The sequence below is a fragment of the Rattus rattus genome, chromosome 5 (assembly GCF_011064425.1).
Source record: "Rattus rattus isolate New Zealand chromosome 5, Rrattus_CSIRO_v1, whole genome shotgun sequence".
NCBI classification, from domain to species: domain Eukaryota; kingdom Metazoa; phylum Chordata; class Mammalia; order Rodentia; family Muridae; genus Rattus; species Rattus rattus.
The window spans coordinates 124,201,198-124,215,447 of record NC_046158.1 but is presented as its reverse complement, the minus strand read 5'-3'; the positions used below and the strand labels follow the sequence as shown (position 1 = coordinate 124,215,447).

The 14,250-nt window shown below is 42.6% G+C and overlaps 1 protein-coding gene across 1 annotated transcript in view; it reads right to left on the bottom strand.

The window, feature by feature from the left end:
- Positions 1-14,049, bottom strand: part of Sec23b (SEC23 homolog B, COPII coat complex component) — a 38,059-nt gene extending 24,010 nt beyond the window's left edge. The window contains exons 1-10 of the mRNA XM_032904335.1: positions 13,880-14,049; positions 13,617-13,761; positions 10,674-10,908; positions 8,285-8,342; positions 6,045-6,131; positions 3,840-4,076; positions 3,653-3,738; positions 2,765-2,909; positions 1,963-2,121; positions 1,520-1,635 (exon numbers count right to left, since the gene is read on the bottom strand). Coding sequence (XP_032760226.1) covers positions 1,520-1,635; positions 1,963-2,121; positions 2,765-2,909; positions 3,653-3,738; positions 3,840-4,076; positions 6,045-6,131; positions 8,285-8,342; positions 10,674-10,894 — 1,109 coding nt within the window. The 5' untranslated portion in view covers positions 10,895-10,908; positions 13,617-13,761; positions 13,880-14,049. The remainder of the gene's footprint in view (positions 1-1,519; positions 1,636-1,962; positions 2,122-2,764; positions 2,910-3,652; positions 3,739-3,839; positions 4,077-6,044; positions 6,132-8,284; positions 8,343-10,673; positions 10,909-13,616; positions 13,762-13,879) is intronic.
- Between the last annotated feature and the right edge of the window lie 201 nt (positions 14,050-14,250).

Genomic DNA, 14,250 nt, shown 5'->3' with positions numbered 1-14,250 from the left:
TCAGAGGTCAGAGGACAACCTGCAGGAGTTGGTGTCTCCTTCCACATTTGAGGGTCAGGGACTGAAAGCCTCAGACTTGGTGGCAGGCAGGCACCTCCCTGCTGAGCCATCTTGCTAGCACTTGTGTTATTGGCTTTTGTCTTTTTTGGAAAAGGGGCTTTTCTTTGTAACATCAACTTCTTGCTATACAGCCCAGGCCAGCCTTGATCTCAAGATCCTCCAGAGTGCTAGTGTTACAGGTCTGCCACCAGGACCAGTGGGAACTCACGCTATTCCAATCCATGTTCAACAATACATGTATCTCATCTCTAGTACATCTGACCACTCCAAAACACGTTCAAATGACTCTACCTCCTATGCCCTCCCCTAAGAGAGCAGAGAAGAATCACTATGGAGGTTGATTAGAAAGGCAGAAATCTGGACCAGAAGATGGTTCAACAAGTAAAGGTGCTTGCCACCAAGCAAGAGATGTTCAATCTGAGTTCCACACAGTGGAAGAAGATAACTAACTTCACACAGTGTCCTGCGACCACCACATGTGCACACTGGTGCGTGCGTGCGTGCGTGAGTGCGTGCGTGCGTATTCCGTCGATGTAGGTTCTGATTTAGCAAGTGGGAAATGAGGTCTGAGAGGTTGCACTTTACTGAGCAACCAGCGAAACCAAGGCTGTGTATGCTCAAACTCTGATCTATGTTAGAATCACAGGACAGAAACTTTGAAGAATGCTGATATGCAAGCCACGCCCATGTTCATTATATTAGGCTGCTGGGGACTGGGAGTGGGGAACATGACAGCAAAGCAGCTTGTTTGGTTGCCCTTTCACTCTTAACGCTCCCTAGGTGACACTAATGTGCAGCTGAGCTTCGGATTCAGTGTCCACCTCAGTGCTTCTCGCACTTTCATGAACACCCCAATCTACACCGCTGCTCCCCGAGAGCTCTTGATGCAGAGGTCTGAGGAAAACCAAAGAACACTCCTAATCAGTTCCCATGAGTGCCTAAGGTTCCTAGGCCAGCCATCACTGCAGGCTGAGAATTTATTCTACGACTTCACTTGAGGACAATATGACTTGTTGACAAGTGTACCCATACGGTGACAGTGTGACTAGCATTAATCACAGAGCCATTGGCCAGGTCAAGCTTCTTCTAACTACTTGACACTCAGATGGCATTTACTCTCTATCACAAAGAAGTGCCCTGCTGAAGGCCAGGTACTGCATACCAGCTTGATGGCCTAGTCTGCAGACAAGTCTAACAACTCCAAAGAAGAGACAAATTAACAAAGTTACTCGGATGCAACTTGTTCCCAGTGAAATCCTGAGACCTCTTCTAAGCACTGTTTCTTCCTCCACAGGGTCCACAGTCCCTTTCCAGTCACCCATTCCAAACCTCAGAGCCACCAGAAAACTCCGAAGCTGGCCTCACTCACCCCTATAACTCCATCGTTCATTCACTCACCCCTGTAACTCCATCGTTCATTCCTTCCCTATTTCCCAGATGTTCAATGTGAACCTCTTACCCTGTAAGATTTGGACAGCACTTCATCTCCAGAAGTCCAGTTTGATCAAGGGCACAAGCATAAATATCAATGCAGTGACCATTTGTAGCAGTTCGATTAGCAAGCATCTCATAATGCTGTAAAGAAAGAAAACTCTTAGCATAGTTCCCAAGGCACATCTTACCACACCTAAGGGTCTTATCAACAACGGGAGCACAGAGTTCACCGCCTATAAAACAGCCATGTAAAATCAAAAGGCAGCCTTAGAGTCAAAACTCTTTAAACACTCTAGAGCCGCTCACTCTAATCAGTCAGGTGGGGTCAGTGAGTTCAAAAGAGGCAAGATCTGGAAGACTGTCACTACACAAGCACCTGCTGACCTCAGCAAGCGGACATCACTGATCTGGAGCAGTCCACACCTGGCTGTGCGACTGTAAGTACAGCTGGCATCTGAGGGTACCTACCTTGGTTGCCTTTTTCATGAACCGTGCATTATCTTTCTCAATATCGTGCCAGGAACGAATAGGAGTCTTCAATTCATCTCCAACCACCATGCCAGGTCCTTGGGTCGGGGGCCCACCAGTGAACAGCATGATCCTGGCTCCAGTATTTGGGAATGTACCCTAAAAATAGAGTTAGCGTAAAGACTGTGGCAGAAACATACAGTTCCACCTCTGAGCACGGTTTGTTTCTATATTCAAATCCTCCAGAGACAACCAACTGTCCTCACACTCCTGCTGCCTCACAGGTTCTTGGCACTAGTTCTGCTGCAGAGTAACATCCATGCGGGGGTGGGGGAGAAGAGTATATCTTACTGTCTCCAAACCAGTAAACTTCCATTACTTTAGTAAAAGCACTCCACTACCCTAATTCCCTTAGCTTTTCATGAAAACTTTGTGGTATTTGCAAAATACTGAGTTCCTCCTCGATGTGGATAATAATGACGGAAACATTTTCTTTTTTAAAAAAAACAGATTTATATATTTATTATATGAGTACACTGTCACTGTCTTCAGAAACACCAGAAGAGGGCATCGGATCCCATTACAGATGGTTGTGAGCCACCATGTGGTTGCTGGGATTTGAACTCAGGACCTCTAGAAGAGCAGTCAGTGCTCTTAACCACTAAGCCATCTCCCCAGCCCAAAACATTTTCTAATACATAGACAAAGGGCTGACTTGAGGCACAAGAAATTTTCCAACAAAGCCAACAAGAACAAGAACAGCTTGTATGATTTGATAGGTCTCTATAAAAATCTGAATTACCTCCAACAAGCCAACAGCAATGGACAAAGCAACACCAGTGGATCTCAGTGGTCTCTTCCCCTGAGTTACGGGCCATGGGTCCCTCTGCAGCTCCCCAAGAAGATCTGTGAGGTTCATGTCAATCTTGTGAACGGGCTGTAGAAATCTGTATGATTTCAAAAGGGAACATCAGTTGAGATTTAATAAAGTACCTTGACCTTCAACCCTAGGTCACACAACTAACCACTCTTCAAAACAATTATCCAATAGGAAAAACTCAAAACTTTTTCCTTCAAAATGATCTCTATAAATACAGAAGCAATTCCAAGCAATTTTAGTGTGAAATATGCCATAAAATCTAATAATCACGCACTTATGCATGTATCATAAAAAAACCAAGTTGAAAAGGGAAAAGTAAGTTTAATTAAATTTTAAGCAGCAGGGAAACCCTAATGATAAGCCTAGTGTGGCTCCCGTTTGTTTGAGGCCCGTTTATGTGGAGAGTCCTCTCCAGGCTGAAGCTTCTGTTTCCAGCTTGGGCCTCAGCAGCTGAATAGAGAGAAACTCTGGTTTCTGAACAGAGAGGAGGCTGTCTCCAGCAACCAGAAGCTTTCGATACACTGACAAAGTGAGTGCCTCCTCACAGGCTTATTTAAAAATACCCACAGAAGTGATTTATGTTCTGTCTGCTTTACTTAAAGATGAAGGATAACAGCCATGTGCCAATGAGGAGACCGGATGAACCGTGTCGGAACATTTCTATGAAGAACTGAGTATCTACTGGTTTGGTCTTTATTTTTTTTTCTTCTTAGAACTATGGACCCAGAAGTCCTAGGGCTGCTCTCCCTTGTCACCTGGGCTGTTAGGCAGGCCCACCACAAAGCATGACACTGCACCCTGCTGTCTTACCTACTGGAAACAGCAGGCTGCTCCTGAGGTTGACCAGGTCTGACTTGCTGCACAGGCATAGCTGACTTGGTCAGGCCCAGCATCTCCTAAAAGTGAAAAACAGAAAGATCCAATCCCCATTAACACTACAAGTAAATAATGCCGTTGCAGACCCACCCTTGCTCCTGCTTCTTTATGAGGTACTAACCTGTATTTGCTTTGCAGTTAAATCCTTGGTCCCTCGGAAGACATAGCTCTTGGAGATTCCTTCACAGCTTAGCTCATGAACCTGCACCATCCTCCCAAAAGTGATAAGACCAACCAGGGCATCTGGAGGAAGGAGACTCAGAGACATCTGCAGCGACTCTTTGAGTGCTTGAAGGTCATCTTCTTCCAAACACGTGTCAACCACATAGAGAAAGATCAGAGGGGACCGAGCACCTCTCTTCAGGAAAAGAAAAATGGCGTGATGATCAGCATGCACATAGGCATAACCAGGGAGCACAGAAAGAACACGAAAAGTAAATAATAAACCTCTTCACGAGGGACAAATCTGCATTCCACAGGACTAATCAGGTACAATATAGGAAGTCTCCACGCCTGTAAATATCCAGGGGAGGAGAGCTATATAGTAAGAACCTACAGCAGCTTTACCTCATCAACTGATTACCTCATCATCAAATGATGAGAGCCCAAAGTCTATCAAGACAAACATAAAACTAAAAATGTGTTCAATATTCAATACTCCTATGTGCCAGACATTACTGCAGACCCTGGGCTACAACACTGAACAGCAAAGGGGAGGAAGCCGGGGGCAGCAATAGTGAAGGAGGAGGGAGATGCCAGGTCCCTGTGTTAAACAGAGATCATGGCTGGGGATGCTAGCCCATGACTGTAACCCCAGCACTCAGGAGAAACAGGCAGATGGATCTGTGTGAGCTTGAGGCCACCCTGGTTATATACTGAATATTAGGACAGCCAGACCTACATAGTGATACCATGTCTCGAAAAGTAAATAAATAAAAAAATAAAGAGATAGAGAAATGAGGGCAGCTTCATTAAAAAGGTAAAAGTTGAGGTAACTAGATGGCTCAGCAGTTAAAGGCCAAGCCAAGCCTGATGACCTACACTCAATCCCCAAGACCCAAAAGGTAGAAGTACTGGCTCCAAAAACTGTCCTCTGACCTCCGCACAGCGCCCCCACATACATGCACACACTCACACACAAGCATACACACGCATGCACACATATGCCCCCACACACACACACACACACTCAAACACACATACATGCACATGCACGCATGAGCACTCATGCATACACATACACAAATATACATGAGCACACACTCTCATACACATGCACACACAGACTTACACATGTGCACACACATGTATGCAAGCACATGCATACAAACACACACAAACAAATTATGGTTGTGTGGAGGAAGGAGAAAAATGGGGAGCAATGCAGAGCAAAAAGAGTTCTAACACCCTCCTGCAGGTGTGGCACTTGAGGATTCAAGAAGGCCCATGGAGCTGGGCAAGGACATAGCAGGAAATAAGACAAGGGGCTTGAAGACTGCGTTTTGCTTTGGTGAAGAGGGACCGATTCAATCCATCAGTAACCAAACATATGTCTGTATAGAGTTATACTGACTGTTGGGTTAAGACTAAAACACAAACAAAGATGAAGAACAGCCAAGAGACTGTCAATGTAGCTAATGAGAGGAGGCACATGGCCCAGGATGGCTAGGGCTGGGAAAGGAGTGGTAGGTGGGGTCTAGGTATGTTCTGAATAATGCATCAATGGATGGTCTACCAAATGAGACAGGGAATGTGGAAGAAAGAGGTCCCTGATAAGAACAGGAAGGGGTGGGTCTGACCTTTCTAGCCCAGGCTAGCCCCCAGCACTGTTCATCTCTTCAGCTGCATTTGGTTGTTGATTTCACTGAAATCATGCTCAAGAGAAAGAGATAATGGGCGCATGGGTGAAAAACTTACATCCCAGACTACTAAGAGCAGGTAGCTAGGAAAGAAAACAGACTACAGGATTTAATTCAGGGTAAGGTGGTCCTTGAAAACCCATCTTTCCTTCTAGTAGATAGAGACCAGCGGCAGGAAGGAAACACTGTACGCTGAAGTCCACCACCTAGAATATGAAGTATCTTCAGGTGACATGTGGAAAGCTGAGGAGGACAGGCTTTCAATTTGGTCAGGTCCATCCTTTTTGAAGCCTGGGTCAAGACTTGAAAATAATACAAGTAACACAAATGTTCTAGAACATACCATCTAGAATCCTGCTCCCAGGGACACCAGCTTTTCCTCTTGAGAACAGGTGAGAGACACAGGACTCTAAGTATTTCAAAGAAACTCAATTTAACAGTGTTCATTAAACACATGACAAAATTACCTGGATCATGTACTCGATTGTGGAAAACTGGGGCATCAATTCAGCAGGCTGGTTCACCTCAGAAATGCCTGCATATGCTGGGGGAAACTGACAAGAAGAAAGGAAACAACATTTACTTAGGGCTGAGAGTCTGGTGTTCCACACTTTCCTCTGTACTGGGGACTAAGCCTAGGCACATCCTTGTTAGGAAAGTGGAGCTTCTGAGCTCCAGCTGTGCACGGTACACTTATTTTCTGTTTACAAAATTTATTTTCTGAAAGCACAAAACATAAAACATGTTGCTAATACATACATATAAGCACTCAAAGTTTCTAAATCTCTTACATGTCTATGATTTTATAACCTTAAAAATATCTACTACTTAGAAAGGGCCTGTTCACCTACCCATCCATACAGCCAAGTTCACATGGTTCAAAATATATGACCCAAAAAATCTGGAGAAATGGCTCAGTGGTGAAGAGCACCAGCTGCTGTTCCAGAGGACCTGGGTTCAATTCCCAGCACCCACATGGAAGCTTACAATTGTCTCTAACACCAGTTCCAGGGCATCGGACACCCTCATATGAATATACAAGCAAAACATCAATGCACATGAAATAAAAATAAATAAAATAAAAAATAAATAAATAAATAAATAATTTTTTTTAAAAAAGACACAGTGCTTAAGCTTTGCCTTGCACATTATATTCTGAGGCTGTCTTCAGTAATCTGTACAAAGGTGAAGACATACTCAGTGATACAGAACTTCCCTAGCACACACAAGGCTCTTAACTCTGGGAGGAGAAAAAGCACATATAGTCGATAAAGTCTTTATTAGGTTTATTATCAATAGAATAATGCACTGTGGTGGTCTGAATAGTTGTGGCCCCACAGACTCATATGTATGCATGCGTGGCCCATTGAGAAGTGGCACTGTTAGGACCTATGGCCTTGTTAGAGTAGGTATGGTCTTGTTAGAGGAAGTATGTCACTCTGGGGAGTACTTTGAGGTTGTGTGTGTGTGTGTGTGTGTGTGTGTGTGTGTGTGTGTGTGTGTGTGTGTGTGTGTGTGTGTGTTTGCTCCACCCAGCGTGTGATAATCTTCTCCTGGCTACCTTCAGATGGAGATATATAACTCGAGGCTCTTCCAACACCATGTCTGCCTGTGGGCTGCTGTGCTTCCTGTCATGATGATAGTGGACTGAACCTCTGAAACTGTAAGCCAGCCCCAATAAATGTTTGCCTTTATAAGAGTTGAGTGGTCATAGTGTCTCTTCACAGCAGTGGAACCCTAACTAAGATATACGTGCTCTGTAAAGAAAACCTCACAAGCTTAGGAAAGTGAAAACAGTCACCAACTGTATATTGCTTATACTGTGCTTGTCATCCTTGAACCTAGTATGTGCTTTATCTGAAAATGAAGTTAATCATAGTTACGATTAGCATAGGAGTAAATACATGTCCTTAATAGCTTGGGAGCTGTTTGACTTCTGTATATAATTAGTGTTATCAACTTTATTTAGGTATATTTACATACCATAAAAGTCACCCAGTTTAAGCACATAGATAGCTCCATGTGTTTTACAAATAAGTCGTGCACTAATTACTACAATCCAGTTTTAGAACAATCTTATCCTACAGCAGTTACTTTTAAAAGGAGGTCTTAGCTGTGGGTATTGTTCAGTTAGCATACACAGGTCAGAGATTTGATCTGAACACCAAAAAGAAAAAAAAGAAAGAAAGGGAACATTCCATTGGCATTAGGCTTTCTTTTAGTTTAAAAACCTTTAGCCGCTGGGAACAGCAGCACATGCCTTTAATCCCAGCACTTGGGAAGCAGAGGCAGGTGGACCTCTGAGTTTTAGGACAGGCTGGTCTACAGAGTGAGACCCAGGACAGCCAGGGCTACGCATAGAGACCCAAAACAAACAACAGCAAACTTTTCAAGCAAAAGAAGCTCAACACTGATACTGGAACCCTAAAGTTACAAGATGAAAATGTAATGTCGTCCAATAAAATATGAACAGACCTATTTTCTTTAGGTAACATATTCACCTCCTATCAAAACCTTAAAGAAAAGACAATTCTACGTCCTCTACTATTCAACACCAATGTGCCTCACAAAAGCTATTAGGTAAGTGCACCAAAGACTGCTAATTGCAAGTGTAGATAGAAATTTAAATTAATGTAATCTTTCCCAGAGCAGTCAACCAAAACAAAATGTGTAAATATAAACTTACATATTATTTTAAATTACATACCTGATTTCTTTGAAAACAGAAATTGCAGGCCCAAAGTTTTGCTCGGTAATCAACTTGACTGCAAGATAGATAAATAAATATTATAATCAGATATCATATGTATTTTCAAGCTAGAAAGCAAGCAAATGCGGATTTAAAGTTCCATAAATTAAATAGATGTCCGTTTCTGAGTGTGCATATACAAACGGATTGGTGGAACTGCACTGCAGGGAAAACTGGCTATCAAGCACACCAAGAGTTTCCCGCAAATATTTGCACTTAGTAAATTCTTTTCTATCTTTTCCAATTCCAAGATCATGTTTTAAAATTTCTTCACTCATATAAGCTATAGGCTATTTCCTTTTGCATTCTATTTTTTAACCTGGTCATCATGATTTATCCAACATTTTTATTGTTCAAAGTAAAACCTTTTAAAAGATGTTTAGTTTTATCTTATGTGTACATGCCTAGCAGAGGTCAGAGAGGGCAAAGAATCCCCCATTTCTGAGGTTGAGAAAGGTCGAGCTGCAGCAATAAGTACTCTTAGCCACTGAGCCACCGACTTCCAGCCCCTATGTCAAACCTCTTAATTTCAATGATAAAAGCACATTTCACACTTGGGCCATTGATAAACAGGGTAGAAATGGTTCAAGAAAAACCATCTGTTACTTCCTCTCCCTTTCTGTACCTAGGATATTAACAGACAACAGCTATCACTTTACAGTGTTATCACTGTAAAGCAGAGTTGAGGCATTCCTAACATGAGCCTGATAAATAAAAGCAAAGGGACATAAAGGTAAAAGTGCTCCAACATACAAAATTTTCAACACTCTCAACTTGCTTCAAAATCCCTTCAGTCGTGCATGGTGGTGCAGCCTTATTTCCTCCCCATGATGCTAGGGGGTCACACAGCACTAGAATTCGAGACCCACTTATGCAACATAGACATCTATCTCAAAAAATAATGGTTAAGGGCTGGAGAGATGGCTCAGCGGTTAAGAGCCCCGACTGCTCTTCCAGAGGTCCTGAGTTCAATTCCCAGCAACCACATGGTGGCTCACAACTATCTGTAAAGAAATCCGATGCCCTCTTCTGGTGTGTCTGAAGATGGATATAGTGTACTTATATATAATAAATGAATAAATCTTTAAAAAAAATAATAATGGTTAAAAATTCTTCCCAATAGTGTCCAAATATACTAATAGAGTCTCAGATAAAAATAAAATAATTATGGGGTTGGGGATTTAGCTCAGTGGTAGAGCGCTTGCCTAGCAAGCGCAAGGCCCTGGGTTCGGTCCCCAGCTCTGAAAAAAAGAAAAAAGAAAAAAAAATAATAATTACACCTAATAATAAAACTGTTAGGAGTTAAAATTTCTTCGGCCAAGGCTAGAAAGCCAGGTCCATGGCTACCAGCACTTGCTGTTCTGAGGAACAAAGTTTAGTTCCTAGCATCCAGGCCAGGCAGCCCACAGTACCTGGAACCTTAGCACCAAGTTCTACTCCTTCTGCCTCCATAGGCACCCACATACAGATGCATGCACATATACATGTGCACTTGTGCAAGCACGTATGTTTTTACACACACACACACACACACAAATAATCTTTACCAAAAAAAAAAAAAAAAAAAAGAAAAAAAGAAACCAATTCTTCTGCAAAGTACTTCTTCTAGACATACTATATCATCATTAAGGTACATACAAAAAGAGCAAATTTTCTGTATATTTTTTTAATGCTTCAAAGGATACCCCTTTAAGTCTATAATCAGTCCAGAAACAAACTGATAATCTGAAAGTGGGGAAAAAGGAAGGAAGAAAGAAAAGGAAGGGATGGAAGGAAGGACAACTCCAAACTCTTTCTATCCTCCAGTTTTCTTCCAGCCATGCCTTTCATCTCAGTACTTGGGAGTCAGAGGCAGGAGGATTTCTGTGAGCTAGAGGCCAGCTGGGTCTGCATAGTAAGTTCCAGCACAGCCTGGGATACATAGGGCTACACCCCTGGAAAAAAAAAAAAAAAAAGATAGATTCTGATTTGTCCAGGGCATCTGCCAAAGAGGGTTCATCCTCTAAGAATCTCACCATCTACTTCTCATCTCAACTTGAATCTCTCCTATAAAAAGCAAGTAACTTTCACTGGGGAGGGTCGGTATGGAGGTAGAGGGAGTGGTGCACGTCTTTAATCCCAGCAAACAAGAGGCTGAAGTAAGCAGATCTCTGTGAGTTCAAGGACAACCTGGTCTACAGAGCAAGTTCCAGAACAGCCAGGGCAACACAGAGAAACCGTGTCTCAAAAAAAACAAAAAACACAAAAAAGGAAGACAAAAATAATCAAGTGACTTTCATAAGACTTGCAAAAAGACAACAATTTACTATACTCATTATTTTTACCAGTTTTCTAAAAGGATTCATACCAAAGTGGATTGAGAATAGCTTTGCAGGTAGGCCTACTGCAAAGCACAGGTTCATACTGTACAGGAGGTAAGTCTGGGCGCTCTTTTAAAGGAGTGAGGAGACAAGCCAAGGGAACAACCATTCTTGTGGCTTCAAGTCGGCTAGAAGGCCACACGTTCCAACTGAAACGCACGCCATCTCGTTCTTCATTCTGCTGAATGAATTCCAGATATGTTGCCATGGTCTAAAAGGAAACTAAAGATAAAGTTTTAATTATATGCAAAATTCTCAGCTGATCTTCAAAAAAAAAATAGTTCCAAGCCAGGTGCAAAGGTTCACTCCAGAAATCCCAGTGCTCAGTCCCAAACAAAAGAAATGATCTTATAACATAGTATTTCACACATACCTAGTCTAGAAAAATCTGTCACTGCAGGATAACAGTGACTACCTTCTCTCGGATCCCCAAAGTTGATTACTCTTCCTTTCTTAGTTTTCTATTGCTATAACAAACAGCATAACCAAAAGAAACTCGAAGAAGAAAGGGTTTATCTCAACTTTCACCACCCCACCCCCAAGGTGCCCAAGTGCTTTCTGTGTAGTGTCCATCATCTTCCAGGAAAGTCAGAGCAGGAACAAATCAGGGGCCACGGAAGAACACTGTGTTCTGGCTCTCTCCTCAACGCACACTCAGCCTGCTTTCTTATACAATTCAGGGCCACCTGCTTAGGGGTAGCACCACCCATAGTGGGCTGGACCCTCATACATCAATCATCAATCAAGAAAATGCCCCACAGGCCTAGCTGAGGTTCCCTTTTCTCAAATAACAATGGCTTGTGTCAAGTTGGCAAAAAAGTAAAATAAAATAATCAGCCCACTTTCTCAAACCATCTCTGTAGAACTTGAAAACATGTGATAAACACGGTCAGAAGGTGAACTACTTGACCATTTGTTAACTGTGTGTAGTTGAATATTATTAGTATTTATTTATTTGTGATGCTAAGGGTCAAATCCAGTACCTTGTGCATGCTAGGCAAGCACTCAACCACTGAGCTACATTTCTCAGACAAGCCAGTTTCAACCGTGTGTCCAAAGGTAAGTCTCAAATTCTGTTTTATCATCCAACAATATCCCTGATTCTATTCCTTTCTTTATTGATCAAAGTAAACACCGTATGAAATGTCACATTCCAAGCCTTGATTTTTGTGTGTTTGTCATAATGCTGTATCCCCTGCCACGCCCACCACTTCGCTGACTGTGGAGAAAAGAACTGCATGCTGATCTGAGAATCCGGTTATTAACAGGAAGCAGCTTGGCACTGAAGCATTTCTAATGGGCATACCAACACTATGAAAGGAAGTTTGCTTTTGTATTGAATATCACCATGTTCTCCTCCCTTACCATATTTGCTAATGCTCATCCTTTAAAGACTCTGACTCTTTAACAATTAGTCTTTCAGACTAAGCTTTCAGACTCAGATAACCCAAGGTTGTTAGGCAAATGCATTCTATTCATGATCTAAAATACACTGACACATGAACGACTGAACTAGCCAATCAGGAGAGCAAAAAGAACTAGCAAGTTGGTCCAATGGGTAAAGTGCTTGCCACGTAAGTCTGACAACCTGAGTGAGATCTTCAGATCCCACAAAAAGATGGAAGACCCAATATCACAAAAGTTGCCTCTACCCCCAACATAAATGGCTTGACAGGTGCACAGACAAAGCACAGGTTCAAGCAAATAAACTTTTTAAAAAGGAAAACAAGAAAACTAAACCTATGAAATGAGAATGGATGCATATTCTTGTAATTTCCATATTCAGGAGGCTGAGGCAGAAGAACCAAGGGAATTCAAAGCCTCCTAGATTACATAGGGACATCCCATCCAAAAAATTAATATATATATATATATATATATATATAACTTATATGTATGTAATTTGGATAATATATCCTGCAAATAATTTGGACGAGAACAATTTTACATACCAAGAAAAACCAATTAATTATTCTACTATACAGAATCCACACAATGTCTGTTCCAACTGAAACTCTAACACATTTATTTGTTAGTTCTGGCAAACTCAGGAAGATGAAACACTGACTACACAGAAAGCACCTGGGTGAGGGGCTAGCAAGTAAGTCACAGTACATTCTACCATCACTATTTCCAGTAGATACTTCAGCAAACCCCACTAAATAATGGTAACCCCTCTATAAAGTTCTTTACTTAAATGTACACGTCCCCAAGCATCAACTCATAACATCTGCTCCCTATTTCCCACTGCATCCTTTCCTCGACCTTCTAAACCAGTTTCTTAATCCGGGACACGCAATCCACAGAGGATTTCAGTGAATTCATGAATCCTCTGAAGCTCTATGTATTTTTACTAAATTCTATGTGTTGAGAAAAATGTACATTTTCCACTGCTTCTATCAAATTCTCACCGAATACGGGTATCTGAAGAGGTAAATAGCCGAATGGATGAATGAATGAGTGAATGAAGAGAGAATGACTGACTGGCTGAGTGACTGGGTAAAAGAAAGGCCTAGAAAGGCACCCAATAAAATATCTTAGCCACTCTAATCTCTCCAGCACATAACTTTCCAGGACTTAGTAACCAACTGTAGACACAGTTAAACACCTAATCCTGTACTGAAGATCTGGGTTCTGGTTTCACTTAACACAAAACAAAATTCAAGATTTTCATGGGGATTCGGTCCTTTTGGATGTTCAAGCCATCATCAACACCCCAATTCTGAAGGCTAAGAAGTCAGAAATCGGTCGTCTGCTATCAGGCGTGGTGCGGATGAGTCAACTTTCAGCCGGCTTCTGGGTCATCGATTCCCTCTGATTCCCCCCCATAAGCAAGCCCACCTTGCCCCGTCATCTCTGGCTTCCGCCCTCTTCCTAAGCACCCACTCACTACGGCAGAACCAGCCGCTCACCTGTCCGGAGCCACTCACCTGGACAGAGCCTTCCGCGCCCCACGGACAGCAGAGCTCAGCTCCGGCTTCCACCGCCAAGTCCACCTCAGCTCACAGTCGATTGGTCACTGCTCCAAAACGTCATTTCGCGGCGCCATGCTGTAGCCAATCAGAGAGCGCTTCTCTGGCAGACAGGAGAAAATGAAACAGTCAGAAAAGTTGCGCCTCCATCTTTGAATAGGGCAAAGCAGTAGTTTCTCACCCTATAAACTTTAGAATGTAGAGTTCCATAGGATACATACTTTCTCAAATATATTCTTAAAATTTTCTCCTGAATAGAACCACGGCGCCTACGAGACCGTCATCCAAACGGATCCAGCACTTCTCAGGAAACCTCCTTGACACAACATGACGTCTGTTTGCCTAAGAGGGAAGTCCCTCTCATCACCTAGTTACCGGGAACCGAGAAAAGTGACGCGTAGCCCCAGAGGAAGCTGAAGTTGTCCAAGTTGTCCGGAAGAGGCCCTCAGCCGGAGGGAAGGGGCTAAGAGGTGACAGAGTCTCACCGCTAGTTGGTGTTCTTTTTCTGCTCAGCAGGTGCAGTTACTTACTTTCTCACTTGCTGCTATGGTTTCTGTGCTCCATAAAAACTGTTTCTGGTGAACATCTTCTG